The sequence below is a fragment of the Neovison vison genome, chromosome 11 (genome assembly GCF_020171115.1).
Source record: "Neovison vison isolate M4711 chromosome 11, ASM_NN_V1, whole genome shotgun sequence".
NCBI classification, from domain to species: Eukaryota; Metazoa; Chordata; class Mammalia; order Carnivora; family Mustelidae; genus Neogale; species Neogale vison.
The window spans coordinates 48615582-48630419 of NC_058101.1; the positions used below are offsets into that span (position 1 = coordinate 48615582).

Genomic DNA, 14838 nt, shown 5'->3' on the forward strand with positions numbered 1-14838 from the left:
GCATTATTCATTGGCCAGAGCGGGCTGCGGGCGCGAGTGCTGATGTCAGGCGGGCGCGAGTGCGGCGGGCGCAGCGGCGGCGGCCGCCCAGCAGCCCGGGCTCGGGTGGGGGGGCGCGAGTGGGGGTGGCGGCCAGCATGCTGCTCGGCTGCGGCTCGGCCTCCCACACCCGCGGCGCCCTCGTCCTAGCCAGCAGCGGCGGCGGCGGCGGCGGAGCAGCGAGCGACGGCCGTGTCTGCAGCGGCGCGGGGTCCGAGCGCGCGGCGCGGCGGCGGCAGTGGGCGCCCGGGCGGGGAGCGGGCGGCGGGGACCCGGCATGGCGCTGCGGCGGGGCGGCGGCGGGGCGCTGGGGTGGCTGCTGCTGCTGCTCGGCGCCGCGTGCCTGATCCCGCCGGGCGCGCAGGTGAGGCGGCTGGCGCGCTGCCCCGCCACTTGCAGCTGTACCAAGGAGTCCATCATCTGCGTGGGTTCCTCCTGGGTGCCCAGGATCGTGCCGGGCGACATCAGCTCCCTGTGAGTGAGTGGGACCCCTCCAGTCCCCGCCCCACCCGGCGCCCGGCGCCGCTGGGGAGTTGCCTCTGGCGCTGGACCTTGCGACCCTGACCCCCCACTTCCAAACCTCTTTTCGGCGTTTGGGTGGGGGCGCGCTGTGGGACGTGGGTGGAGTCTCGGGTCCCGGGGAGGGTAGAGGGAACCCCAGCCCCAGAGCCTGAGACAGAACCCAGACAAGTCCCCGCGGCAGTGTTTCTTGAAGTGTGGCCCGCGGGCCACCCGCCTCAGACCCATCTGGGGGAGCTCGTGCCAAAGCAGATTCCCGGGCCCGCGTTAAATGAAGCGGGGTCTTAGGAGTGGAGACTTAGAGTCTGCATTTGGCGTCCCAGGTGATTCTGGGGATGCATTAAAGTTTGAGAGGAGGGGTGTGTGGGAAGGGTGGTTGGGTAGGGGCGTGAATGTGCGGCCCAGCGTGAGTGGAGTGAACGTAAACAGGGGAGGGATGAGGCCTCACCGTCCCACCTCGAGCCTGGGGCAGTGGTTTACACTGTGGCCTCCTCCCGACCCGTCCACCCAGCGCGTTGGGAGGAACCCGAGTAAAGGCACTCAGCCTCTGGAAGTGGTGGGCCACCTCCTGAGGCCTGGAAGAGGAGAGCACAGGGCTGGCAGAGCTTTGGGGCATGTGGGGCACCCCGGCCACCGGCCAAGCTCTGAAAGGCAGCCTGACTTCTTGCCTGGAGTTCACAAGCTTCTTGCCCCTCTCCCCACCACACATTAGGGTGGCTGCTTTTTCAGCGCTGCAGGAATTGACAGGAAGGGTTCACCTTACTTCCTCACCTGCTAAGAGATGCTTTCCACCTGCCCTCAAACCACCATTCCTGGCCTACAGTGGGCTCTCCTAATGGCAGTGGAAGGGCTACTGGGCCATAGCTTTACTGCTGGGAAATGTTTCCTGCTGAAAGAACTTCCTCCTTCCAGGGCTGGGTGCTAGGGTGATGTCCACGGAGTCAGAGACAGGGAATCCCAGGGGTGAAGTTGCTCAGGTCCCTGTACTACAGATCCCCTGCTTCCCACCCCAGGCAAGGTCCAGGAGTGAAGGGGTTCCCATTTGTACCATAGAAACTCTGGATGACCTGGCTGGCAGGAAAGGAGGGCCTTTTTTATTCCTAATGTTGCTAAGTTGTGTGACATGGAGGATTCCAGAAACTGGAATTCCCCTTGTTAAATCCTTTAGAACAGCAGCTGCTTAATTGATCTGCATGTTAACTGAAATAATTTCGAACTAATGTGTGGAGGTCCTGCTGTGGCCAGAAAGGATAGCGGACCTGGTCACAAAAATAGTCAAGCGGCTTGCCCCCCGCATTGACCATTATATCTGGCAGATGGCATTGCCTCCCGTCGCACATTCAAGTTCAGGTGTCTCTTGAGTTTTCCCCCAAGGCTTTCACAGTACATTTAATCAGAAGTGCTCTGAGTGTCTTTCAGAGATGTGCTCCCAAGAGGAATGCTTAATCCTACCCTGGAGTTTCCCCTGCCAACATTAATGCTGTGTCTACACAAACAGAATCATGGCCAGAGGTGAAGCAATTATCCATTTTCGGCCAGGGCCTCCTGTAGTTAAGAAAAGGAAGTGAGGGGATTGATTTAAACTTGCTGAGATAATGTCTGTGGAAGCAGCTAGGCTGATGGTAAAGGTTTCTATTATTCAGACTAGTTTTCATATTGATCCAGTTCATTGGAAGAAGGCTTGACTCTTCTCATTTCTACCCCTGAGAAGCTCCTGGTTGACTATTTTAAGCCTCATCCTGCATGGAGGAGTTTGAAGTACAGGTGGAGGATAATACTGGTTGCCCAGCCTGCAATCCCTTCTAAAAAAAACCAAAAAACAAAAAACCCAGGCCTTGTTTTGCTTCTCTCTTGCCTATAGGAGCCTGGTAAATGGAACATTTTCGGAAATCAAGGACCGAATGTTTTCCCATCTGCCTTCCCTGCAGCTGCTGTGAGTATGGGAAGTTCTCTCTGAAAATGGGGATCCTGAAGGTGCAGTCCTGGGAGAAGCCATCTCTGCCTCTTTTGTGTCAGTCCTTCCTTAAATACCCCAATAAACTCTTGGTGTTAACTGTCCTGTGGTGTCCCCACCTGAGTCTCAGGCTCTTTGCTCAGTGTCCCCTCCTTCTGACACATGTTTTCCTCAAGGACTTTATCATAGATCCCAACACTTGTATTTGGCAACTGGGGGATGCGATTACACTGAGCGATGGCCTGAATTTCACCTAAATGAAGTGTTTCCCAGACACCTCACTCTAAAAGAAAACCTACATTTTAAACTCTTTATGTGTCTTTGGAAATAGAAACATTTGTAGTTGACTGAGTATGTAAACGATTAGGCAGCATACTATACGTTTATGTGGAAAATTTTATTTAATCATCCCTACAAGGAGAGTATTTTTATTTCCCCCTTTGACAGACAAGAAAACTAAGACTCCGAGAAGTTGAGTGACTTTTCCAAAATCCCAGCCAGAATTCTTTATTTTTTTAAAGATTCATTTATTTATTTGAGAGAGAGAGAGAGAGTGCGCGCACAGGCACATGAGTTGGGGGAGGGGCAAGGGAGAGGGAAAGAGAGAATCTCAGGAAGTCTCCCCACTGAGCGTGGAGCACCTCACAGGGCTCCATGTCAGGACCCTCGATCATGATTTGAGCCAAACAAAATCAAGGAAATCAAGAGTCAGACACTCAACCGCTCAACAAACGGAGCCACCCAGGCACCCTCCTCCCCACACTCATAGCTGCTCCACATCTAGCCACTCTTGGCGAGTACTCCTGCCATGCCTGGTATTGCAGTTCAGTGATTATTTGCTGAAGAAAAGAAATGTCCAAAAAGCAGTTTTCAAAAGCAAGTCAGTGATAGGCAAAGTCATGAGTACATAGCTCATTCTGTTTGTCCTATTTCTTAAATTGGAGATGAGACTGAAAATCAGCAATGCACTATAGAAAAATATGAGGAAATAGCCATCAGGAGGTCACTTCTCCTAACTAAACTTGGTGTTGATATTTTTGTTCTTGAAATGTTATGGACCTACTTATAACATTGTACTTAACATTTTAAAATCTGTAATTTCTTGGTAATTGTAGTTCTATTAAAACATATTTTCCATATGCTGGAAATACAATTTTAGGTATCTCACCAAATAGACTTAAGTAGTGACTAATAGAAACCTATGTGCTGATAAAGAGGCTTCTGAAAATTTCTTAAGCTTTTTTATTTTTTCCCATGGGAATGTGTAATATAGAAGAAAGGATTTTTTAATTTTTTAAATGTTTATTGTTTTGGTCTCAGCTGTGTGACTTTGGTCAAGTCACTTAACTTCTCTGGGCACAAATTTCCCCCAAAATAGAGTCGGATTAGGTTCTTTTCCATCTCTGATTTTATGGTTACTTGTGCATGATAAAGCATTCACTGGCTGATCAGTTGTGCTGAGCATTGGAATATTTTGAGAGAACAGCTTTCAGGTCTTATTTACTGAGACCCACAGGGGAGAAAGAGTGAAGCAGTGGGGGTGACCAGAAAAATCTAGCCAAAAGGAATCCACTTGCCACTGTCCATCGGCATCTGTGAGTTCGGGGAAAGGAGCCAGTCTTAGGCTCAGAAGAGCCCATGTTTGCCCTGGATCAGAACACAACAAAAGAAACAGGGTTTCGCTGTGTTGCTTAAGGTATTCATCTCTGCGCTGAGATCTGTCCTCTCCTTTCAGATTGCTGAACTCTAACTCATTTACCGTCATCCGGGATGATGCTTTTGCTGGACTTTTCCATCTTGAATACCTGTAAGTTCAGTGCTTTGTCTCTTTGCTGAGCATCTGGTATGTCCATAGAGTCTCTGTATTGTTCTCCAAGCAGAACAGCATCTCCCAGAGAGCTTAGGGGTGGAGAAAACCCCCTTCTCTTTTCAGCACTGACCTTTTATAGTTTACATGTGTATAAACATGCTGGGACAGTAGGATGTTGGAGACAAAGCGGGTGAAAGCAAACAAAGAAGGAAAGATATTCATTCATTCTCTGCTGACATTTAATTTGGCATGTAGTAAGCACAATTGGAAATTGCGTTGGATATTTTTACCTCTCATAACTAGGCATGGATTTGCTGATCAGCCAGAAATAAAGCTGAAAGATTCTGAGCATTTCTTATTTTTAAGGAAATTCTCCCTATATGGGGATACACCTTCATGTTTTTAATTTGACTCTCCTCTCTTCCATTTGCAGTATCTCCTGTGAGCTGCTGATGAGAGTTTAATTTTATTTTTTCTTCTTTAAAAGAAGAGGGTGTTTTGTTTTGTTTTTTCCTTTTCAGGTGTGCAGTTTTCTCCCCCTAGCAATGAGCTTTGCCCGTGTTCTGATTTTGTTTCCTGATTTCCTTCCCGATTTTCCCCTTCCCGCCCCCTTCTTGTCCGTTTCCCCCTTAAATGCTTTCATCCTTGTCTTTTGTAACTTTGTAATAATATTAATCCCACTATCAGATGGGATTTCCTTACTTAGCCTTCAGAAGGATTTTTAAAGCCTCCTCTCTGCTTTCTTATCTGAGGTTAACAGGTAGATGTTTGAATTCTAAATGCATCCTGGGTCTAAGAAAACTCTGCTGATTTTATGTCCTTAAGAAGGGGGTCTCTGAAGGAATTCTTCCTCCCGAGTACACATAATATGTATACTTTCACACAGCCTGATATTATATGTAATATGGAAAGTGGGGTATGACTGAAATTCTAAGCCCTACCGGGTTTTATCAAAACACGGGAACAGCCGTGTTGTGGTAGTGAATATAAAGCTATCAGTTTTCTCTCGTGAGCAGTTCATCTTACTGCCAAGGTTATTGGGGGGAAGCTCGCTTATCAGTCTATTCTGAATTCTATTACCGAATAGACCCCCGATTTAAAAAAAAAAAACCACAACATCAAAAAGTGTTAGTATAAGAGTCAAGAACTATTTCACTAACGAGTGAAATAGTCGTGTTGTGTTGCAAAGCCTTTCCCCTGGACCATCTCACCAAAGACCCTCTTACATTTGCTGTCATGCTATGCCCTAAACTAAAATGTAGCTCCCTGTGGTCCTAGGGAATAGTTGGGAGTGAATTCGCTTTGTGTATTTCCCATAAAGTCTTGAAGCATGGTCAGAGTTATTACTGCAAGGTCCTGTGTGCTAGCCCTGAGCCATGTTAGCACAGAGCAAGAAGTCTGGCCCATGCTCAACCTCATTATATTTCCTATTTTCTAAGGGCTTAGAGATCTTGAGAGAATCCTTGCCTTGTTATCCATTTGTTCAGAGATTAGACTGTGTAGGACATGCCGAAGTCAAGTTTGCCAGAAGCTGAGCTTAATGGAATTCTCCTTCGGCAAAAATTTGAAGGCAGAGATGTAAAACAATGGGCTCCCCCCTAGAGACAACGATATTAATGAAAGTATTAATAGCCAGGCACTGTGAAATGTAAGCAGGTTGGAGTGGGGAAGATCTCTGGAAGCATTCCAGTCTTGCAGAGGTTTAAGACTTTCTTGCCTTTGTATAGGGCTTTCTTTCTTTCTTTTTTTTTTTTCCCCCATTTCCCCCAAGACGTTTTTACCCACGTTGCCAGCTCTGAATGTGAAGCCTTCCATGCCGCTTCTGGAAGAAGCGCCAAACGTACGCTTGTGTGCACGCATTCTTGTACACAAACCCAGCTCCTACTTGGCAGCCGCTGCGGCTGACCCAACCCTCAGAGACGAATGTTTCAAATTCATGCATGCTTTCAGATTTTGTTTTGAATGTCATTTTTTAGAGACACCAAGTCGAGAAAAATTCACTTGAATGCTACTGCTCTTCTCTTTAGATTCATCGAAGGGAACAAAATAGAAACCATTTCAAGAAATGCCTTTCGTGGCCTCCGTGACCTGACTCACCTGTAAGTCCCGTGAAACATGTTGCAGGCCCTTTCATGGGTGGAATAAAGTCCACTTCCTGGTGCCTTACTCTTTCTTGACTGCGCTGTCCATATTGGTAACATTCTCTCAAGGAAACTAATTTCCAGGTGGCCCCAAAGGTTTCTGTGTTGGTGATGGGCAGCAGCCCAGTGTCATTACTCATGGACTTGGCTTTACAATCTTTTCCATTATCCTGATTGGCTGGTGTGGACCACGTGCCTGTATGGGCCATACGGAACCTGCTGAGCTGCTAGGGGTGGGGGCAGCTTGGGGAGGAAGCGGGGTGGAAACCTTCACACACCTACTTCTGCTGCCTTCCTGGGCACAGGCTCGCGTGCTTCGTGAGCCTTCTTTTCTTTATCTTTCATGATACTTAGAAAATCTCCATTTTACAGATTTGGGAACTGAGGCTTCCATGACTCACTGAAGAATGTTGAATGCGGGATCAAAATTAGGAAGAGGTGGAATAGAGACATTTCTGTGGTGGCTCTAATTTGAATGCAAATAGCTTTTTTTCTTTTATGTTGGATTAATCTGCAGCTTAAGCTAAGCTCTCTGGCTTCTTTAATAGCTTTCTGGAGGAAAAAAAAATTAAACAAATTGATTTGAATTGGCATATCAGAATGAAGCAAGTGCACACACTTGGCAAACTTAGGAAACCGGAAAAAATTGTGGCTGTGTTTAGGGAAATGCAAAAATAGTCATTGTCTTGGTAGGAGCAGTATATTAGCCAGGAGCCAGGTCCCATGTGCATGATAGATACTTTGTATTTGAGTAAGATAACGTGTCTCATTTTTGTAATAAAAAGAAAACTGGGGGCACCTGGGTGGCTCAGTCATTAAGCGTCTGCCTTTGGCTCAGGTCACGATCCCAGGGTCCTGGGCTCGAGCCCCACATTGGGCTCCCCGCTCAGTGGGAAGCCTGCTTCTCCCTCTTCTACTCCTCCTGCTTGTGTTCCCTCTCTCGCTATCTCTCTGTCAAATAAACAAATAAAATATTAAAAAAAAAAAGAAAATTGGGAGAATCGGATGATGTTGGGTGGGGTTGGGGGCAGGGGTGCTAGAAACTTCAGCAGGTGGACTTGACTTCATACATCTAAGGAGATAATTTTCAGTCCTGATACAGCCAAAGGTGTCCGTCAGCAGGCTCAGGGAGCCCTTGATTCTGGAGTCCTACCAAGCAGAAGTCCTATCGGAGATAAATAAAGCTTGCAGACTAAAGAGATGAGGGAGGCGCATGGGAGGGAGGTCCAAAAATCTGGACTGGCACCATTGACGCCAGAGAGTATCAACCTCTTGTTGCCATTATTGCTGCAGGTTTTCATTCCTTTCTGGAAAAGTCTTGTTTTGTTTTCAGATTGAACCCAGATACCAAATCCCCATATTCTTATAAAGGTTAAGATAATGGATTTGGAGTCATGTAGACTTGGGTTCAAATCGCAAGGCCGTCATGTATTAACATGGCTTAGCCTTTCTGAGCCACAGTTTCCTTATCCCAACGATGCGGGTGATTATACTGACCCCACAGGACTATTGTACATGGGGGGGTTACTTCTTGCCTGCCATTATCCGGACCCTTATTCTTGGTAAATGCTCAAGGGCTCAAGGTATGGTTGGGGTTGTTACCATCATCATCAACAGCAACATCATTGCCCCCCTCCACTCATTAAGCAGTCTCTCCTTTCTTCATGGACTGCTGAGGACCCTTGGCAGTGCCAGTGACCAGACAGGGTCTGCTAAGAAGACAGCTGGGGGTGTCTGGAGCACAGACAGCAGGAACAGCTGTGGCCAGATAGATCTGGTTGCCAAAAGTCAGGAATGAGGGGCTTTGTTTTTGAGCAATAGCTCTGGGCAGATCATGAACCTGAGCAAAGACCATGTGACTGGCTGAGTTAACCCAGAGGTCAATTTTTATTTGACCAGTTGGCTATAGGTCCTTGGTCTGAACAGAGGTGTGACTGTGCAGGTATTGTGCATGTGTAATTGCATATCTTTGCACACATTTGCTCTGATGCATGGTCTCTGATACATGGGTAGATATGTGTATATACTGTGTGTGTACATAACTGTGTATGCTTGTTATCTGTCCACACAACCCCATGTGTATGTAATGTGTGCATATGTAGAGGCAGCTCCTATTCTGTGTGACATGTAGAAAGCAAGAGTCCTACTTTTTTTTTTTGAGAGAGAAAGAGAGAGAGAGAGAGAGGACATGCATTGTGGGACTGGGGAGAGAGATAATGGGAGAGGGAGAGAGGAGTCAAGCAGGCTCCATGCCGAGTGCTGAGCTCGACACAGGGCTCGATCCCATGACCCTGAGATCATAACCTGAGCTGAAATCAAGAGTCAGATGCTAAACTGACTGAGCCACCCAGGTGCCCCAGGTCCAGAGTACTCCCGATGCAATAATACACCTGTCCCAGTGTGCAATGCCATCCTACAGTCAAGCCTATGGAACCCGCCTCTCCCCAGCTCTCCGGCCTCATTTCCTGAAATGTCTACAGAACACTGATCTCTCTGTGGACCCCTATGCACACCCAACTCATCCTATTACTCACATCTCTCCCTTGCCCCAGATGTTATTTCATCTACCCTCCACCTCCTGTAATCTGCCTTTCCTTCAAAGTCCAGGTTAAATTCTGTCTCCCCCTGGAGCCATTCTTGATCTCCCCTCTGCCCTTCCTATAGCACCTGCTCTGACTCCACACCCCCAACTCCTGACCATGGCAAGGGCTGTACCCGTTGGTACTGTTCCATGATGTCAGTTTGATCCCCCTCTGGCTGCACTGAAAGTTCCCTGAGGGCAGGGCCCAGGCAGATGGTTCATTAGTGCTGCTCTTCCCCGGCATCTAGCTCAGGGCTGAAAGCCAGCCTGACATTCTTTCTGATTCCCTGGTTGATCAATGGGTTCCTTACTGAGCTGGATTTTCCTTATGTACTGTGCTTCTGGGCAAGCTAAGGGATTTTCAAAATTGACTCCTCGGGTTGGAGATACAGATAGAAATTAAAGCATTTAATACACTATTGAAAGAATGAATCGGTGTTTCCCACTTCATCCCAGTTTATGTAAACTTCTAAGCAAAGAGAGCAAGAATTCACTATCTGGAATTTGCTTGTATAATTATCTGGTTTTTATCTTTTATGGCTTTTCCCAACACCTACAGGCTCACATTCTTATTCTCAAGAAACACATATCAGGTTTCAAAGCATTGAAGAAGCAATCCCAATCGGTAACTAAAATCTAGGCCATTTGTTTTCCAGCAGTCCTATGAAGCCCAAGGGACAGGTTGCTGTTAAGTAGTTTTAGAAATGAAGTAAGTGCCATAAATTTGTAGACAAAATGAAGTGGAAAGTGAGATGTTATGCACTTAGTGTGAGTGCAGTGAATAGTCCATCTAAATAATTCGGCTTTCTGAAATCTAAATTGAACACTTGGAAAGGTTGCTAAACATACCGCTTTTTTTAGCTTTGACCAGCCCATCTATTCTTGTCGCTTCAGTACAATACGTTTCAATTAACTAAAAATGTTTAGCTAAATAATTAACCTTTAATTAGCTTAAAAAGCTGTTTAGGCTTTCCAGAAGAAGTGACCATCAACCAACAAAAAGCAAAACAAATAATTTTTTTTTTTTAATTTTAGAAAGCCACTTCTAGGACATGTTCAGTCTGATCCCATATTCAGCCTATTTTCCAACATCTTTTAAAAATGTACCAATAAATCATTTAGGAAAGGAAGATAAAAGAATAGATGAAATTGTATTTTAATCCATTTGTGGTTACCTAGGTGGGAAGGCACATAATTCTGAAATGATTAGGTCTCCCCAGAGTCTGTTGGTATCATGCAGGAGGCATGTGCGGGTTAAAATGGGCTCAGAGCTTTCTCTGCGAGTTGATGCTGAGGAGAGAAGAAGGCCCATTTCCATAATTTCTCTTTCTGCCATGGATCACTATGAGGCTACAAAAGGCTAATTTCATACATATATTTTAAAGAGGTTGGCGCTGACTTGCCTGTGCATTTATGATTTATGTGTCTTGCTGTTTGCACTCACCCATATAAAAGAAAACAAAAGCAGGCAACGGTTTCCTGGCTGATTCCCGTTAGAACACGATGCCTAGGGGGGAAGCACAGATTTGATGTGTGTCTTTCAACACCCAACGCCTCGCTACATCAACAGCCCAGCACCACGGACATCCGTCTTCAGCAGGATGATGACAGGGCACTGCATGATCCTGAATCATCAGAAAAAAGGGTTGACGATATTTGTTCTTCCTGGAGAGGGAGAACAGAGAAGGACGTTTTGGAAAGATCTTCAACAGAAAGAGCAAAAATGCAAAATGGCTTCTGGTCAACCTTAGTGAAAAGATGAAATTGATCACAGTCAGCTGTTCTCTAAACATTTTAGTTCATGGCGATTTTTATCTTATCATGAGGTTACAACTGAGCATCTTTATGTGAAAGAGTAATTTACTGAATCCTTTATAGAGTCACAAGTCATAGAATTCACTCAGACTGTGAGGGAGCTTCTTGGACAAGACTGTACACCTTTTCTTTTATCTTTCGCTCTTGAGTGCTTCCTTCATTCACTCAACGAAGACTTAGTGAGCACCAGCTATGTGCCAGGCACTGTTTAGATGCTAGGGATGCAAATGTGGACAAACCCAAAAATCTCTGTCCCTGTATTGCTTAGGTACAAGGAGAACACACAGCCAATAAATGAATAGATCGTTAAAATAGGTAGTATGCCAAGGGACAGCTGTGTGGTGAGGATCAACAGAACGGGGAAGGGAGACGGTAGAGGTCAGGGACTGGGGGATTGCTGAGGGCGGACCTAAAGGAGAGAGAGCTGTGTGTTGGAATGAGCTGTGTGGGTAGCTGAAGGAAAAATGTTCAGGCAGACGAATCACAAGTTCCGAGGCCTCGGGGCGGGAGCGTGCCTTGAACATTTGAGCTGTAGCAGGGGGCCAGTGTGGGTGTTCTGAGAAATCAGAGATTTAGTCCATCAGTAAGTGGGAATCGGGGTAACTTGACAATGAAGAGTCTTGTATGCCATCAAAGAGATTTGGCTTTTATTCTGAGAAACACAAGATGCCATCCAAAGTTTCAGAAATGTATATAAACAAAGAGCTTAATAAATGCTTCCTTAGAAAACAAAGCAAAAAACCCTTACATTGTACTCTAGCATCTCTAATGCTGTCTTTATACAACAAAACTCATTTCTTTATCTCAGTACCAATGTGCAAATCCAGAAATTGAACCGTGTTGTGCTGAAGGGGGTTAGAGCTTTGTTTTAAATCATTAGCTTTGTTTCAGGGACTTCAGAATGACAGGGCATGAGGATAATAACCACATTAAAATATGACTTTCTTGTTCTAGTTCTTTGGCCAATAACCACATAAAAGCACTCCCAAGGGACGTCTTCAGTGATTTGGACTCTCTGATTGAACTGTAAGTAAGGAAAATTAAGTTTATGTGTGCCTGTCATTGTGCCTAAGTTAATCTTGTCTTTAAGGCCCCTCTCCCCATTGCTGCATTTCTTTTATGCTGTGGTTAGAAATCGGTGACAAAGAGTGCATGGTGGGAAACAGCATACAGTTGATATTGTATTCGTTAGGTCCTGCCCTATTGGAATACACTTAGTGGCATTAGGCCACTGGTAAGGTAGGATTGTTGGTGTGAGGTTTCCTTTCTCAAAACAGCGGATCCCTCTGCTTTATCTTCTAATGTCTGTCAACTTCTTACTGGACATTGTTTAACAAGATCTTAACGTTTCAATCATGTTCAAGAAAACTATCTTCTTAGAATGTTCTGATTTTGTTTGTGAGAACCTGCATCTTGGGGCATGGTGTTCTTCTGTCAACCCTGTCCCCACTTCCCCATCTCCAGCATGGCCTGGTGACAGTTTCAGAAGAGTTTGGGGATACGGTGACGGGTTAGCTCTGTGAGCTCTCTGCGGGCTCAAGTTAAAATCATGGGCACCGAAGATCCTTAAATACAGTCAGTGATAAGTACGAGAAATAGGATGCATTAAAAACAATTTTTTAAAAAAATTTCATTTTTGGGGGGTATTTAATACATGAGGATGTTAAATCATGCTGGAGTGTCATATGGCTTGTCACAGGCCTTGTCAGTTTCTCCATCTACGTGTTTGCATTTCGTTTTGTTTTCTAGCGATTTAAGGGGCAATAAATTTGAATGTGACTGCAAAGCCAAATGGCTGTATCTGTGGTTGAAGATGACCAATTCCACAGTCTCTGATGTCCTCTGTATTGGTCCGCCAGAGTATCAGGAAAAGAAGCTAAATGATGTGCCCAGCTTCGACTATGAATGTACCACTACAGGTATTCCGAACCTCTGTCACTGAAGACCGTTACGGAGGATAATCACTCTGTTCTTCTTCTAGGTCATCCACGGGGAATGGAGAAAAGTGGGTGTAGAGGCATTCTACCCAAATTATTTGAGGCGACGTTTAAACCTTCTAAAAGAAATGATGTGGTCAGGAAAATGTCCCAGAAGTTTGCAAGGATTTTTGTTAACTGTCCTTTGCTTTAATTTTGGTTCCTTACAAAATTCCAATTTCTCTGAAGTTTTCATTTGTTTCTTTAAGGGTCAAAGTATAAACTGGTGAGTTGGGGATAAGTACACGTGCAAGTCAGGTGGAGCACGGAGAGGTCCGTGCTCCTGCTCTCAGGGTCCGGGTGGCCACACCGCTCCTGATTGAGTTATGTGAAGTTTACTGAACATCCAGCTAGTAAATGCCAGCCTTTAAAGATTTTTTTTTTATTATTTATTTGACAGAGAGAGAGAGATCACAAGTAGGCAGAGAGGCAGGCAGAGAGAGAGAGGGGAGGAAGCAGGCTCCCTGCGAAGCAGAGAGCCCAGCGAGGGGCTTGAGCCCAGGGCCCTGGGATCATGGACCTGAGCAGAAGGCAGAGGCTTTAACCTACTGAGCCACCCAGGCACCCCGTAAATGCCAGCCTTTAACATCCATAAATTCCTTTTGTGGTTCTACGTACCAAGAGATAACTTGGTAAATTAGAAGCAATGGCAAAATAGAAATGTAAGGGAACAACTAGCTATCTAAAGAAAAGCACACCTGTTGAGGAAAAATGTAAAGAAATTTTGATTTTACATTTTTCCACAGCCTGCCTCAGAGTTTCCATTTATGCACTTTACAGGTTATAAGACAAAATTAGAATACTAACGGCCTCCCTGTCACCTCTCGTGTGGGAGCAGGGGAATGTCTCCACCCAAAAGGCCTTGGTGAAGTCTCTCCAGCTTCTAAAGCAGCTTTTAAAGAAAAGCAGATCAATCCCCAGTACGAAATCTGCTTACCAAACTTATAAAAATAAACATTTCACCTGAGAGCCGATATCTGCGAAGCCTCAAGGCATGTCAGTGGGAACAGCAGGCAGGAGAACTCAGAAAACAGCGACAGAAACTCAAAAGGCAAAAACAAAACAAACCTCCAAGAATAAACTGTGACATTTAGGCCAGTTCTACTGCTGCCCTCCAAACAAATAAACAAACAAGAACTCCCAGAGTAAAAACTGTTTCTAGAGATCTGAGTAAGTAAGGAACCTGACAAGTTCTGTCTTTACCAGGAGAAAAGGTGCAGGTGTGTGGCTGCCCTTGTCTCCCAGCATTGGGAAGGGCCTTATTCAGCTGTGTAACTGGCCGGTGCCCATTGGCCAGCAGAGGTCATGAGCAGGATATTTATTATATCGCAGAGGAGTGCAATAAATCAGAGGTCATAGTTAATGACATTTGCACCGAAAGGTGGCATTCAAGGCCATTTGGTGTGAAATGCCAAATCATAGCTCACTGGCGCGCCTTTCTGTCTCCACTCGAGTTTTTCTAGAGAGTTCTCTATCTAAACCCTGGGTGAGGTGAGCCCGCTTTTCCATTGTTCTCTTCACGCCTGGCCAGAATGGCTGAAAATTTGGCCAGTCTCTGGGAGACATGCCATGGGCTATCCAGGGCCTGGAACAGGGCATAATTTATATGAGAAAACATGATTTCTGATTTTTGCACCCTGGGGACGGTTATGAAAATGATCTGGGCTGTCAGAATTGTCACGAGAGGAAAGGGGGCTTGGAACCAAGGTAGCCACTCTGGAAACCTGTCCTAAACCCAGAGAACCCATGGGGCAGCATGAGCCTGCTAACATATTAGGGCATCCTCGCTCTCTTATATATATTTGTCTTTGCTAGAAACCTTCCTACTAAAATTTAGATCGTCAGCACTTCTCCCTGGTAATAGGCAGGTGATGACTCTATCTTTGCTACCATCTTCTCCCTTTAAGACCGACAAACAAATTCGCTTTTGTTCATGGTTTCCTCCATCAAGAATAAAGGGTGTGCCCCAGCGGGACCTACCCCCAGATGTAGTCTGGAAGAAC

At 45.8% G+C, this 14838-nt stretch overlaps 1 protein-coding gene across 2 annotated transcripts in view; it reads left to right on the top strand.

Annotated features, from left to right (window-relative positions):
- The first annotated feature begins 316 nt into the window (after nt 1-316).
- LGI2 (leucine rich repeat LGI family member 2) overlaps nt 317-14838 on the top strand; it is a 31492-nt gene continuing 16970 nt past the window's right edge. Inside the window, exons 1-6 of one of the 2 annotated variants that reach the window (XM_044225862.1) lie at nt 317-513; nt 2420-2491; nt 4248-4319; nt 6350-6421; nt 11814-11885; nt 12609-12778. In XM_044225862.1, coding sequence (XP_044081797.1) covers nt 317-513; nt 2420-2491; nt 4248-4319; nt 6350-6421; nt 11814-11885; nt 12609-12778 — 655 coding nt within the window. The remainder of the gene's footprint in view (nt 514-2419; nt 2492-4247; nt 4320-6349; nt 6422-11813; nt 11886-12608; nt 12779-14838) is intronic. The other variant, XM_044225863.1, reaches the window with a different exon arrangement.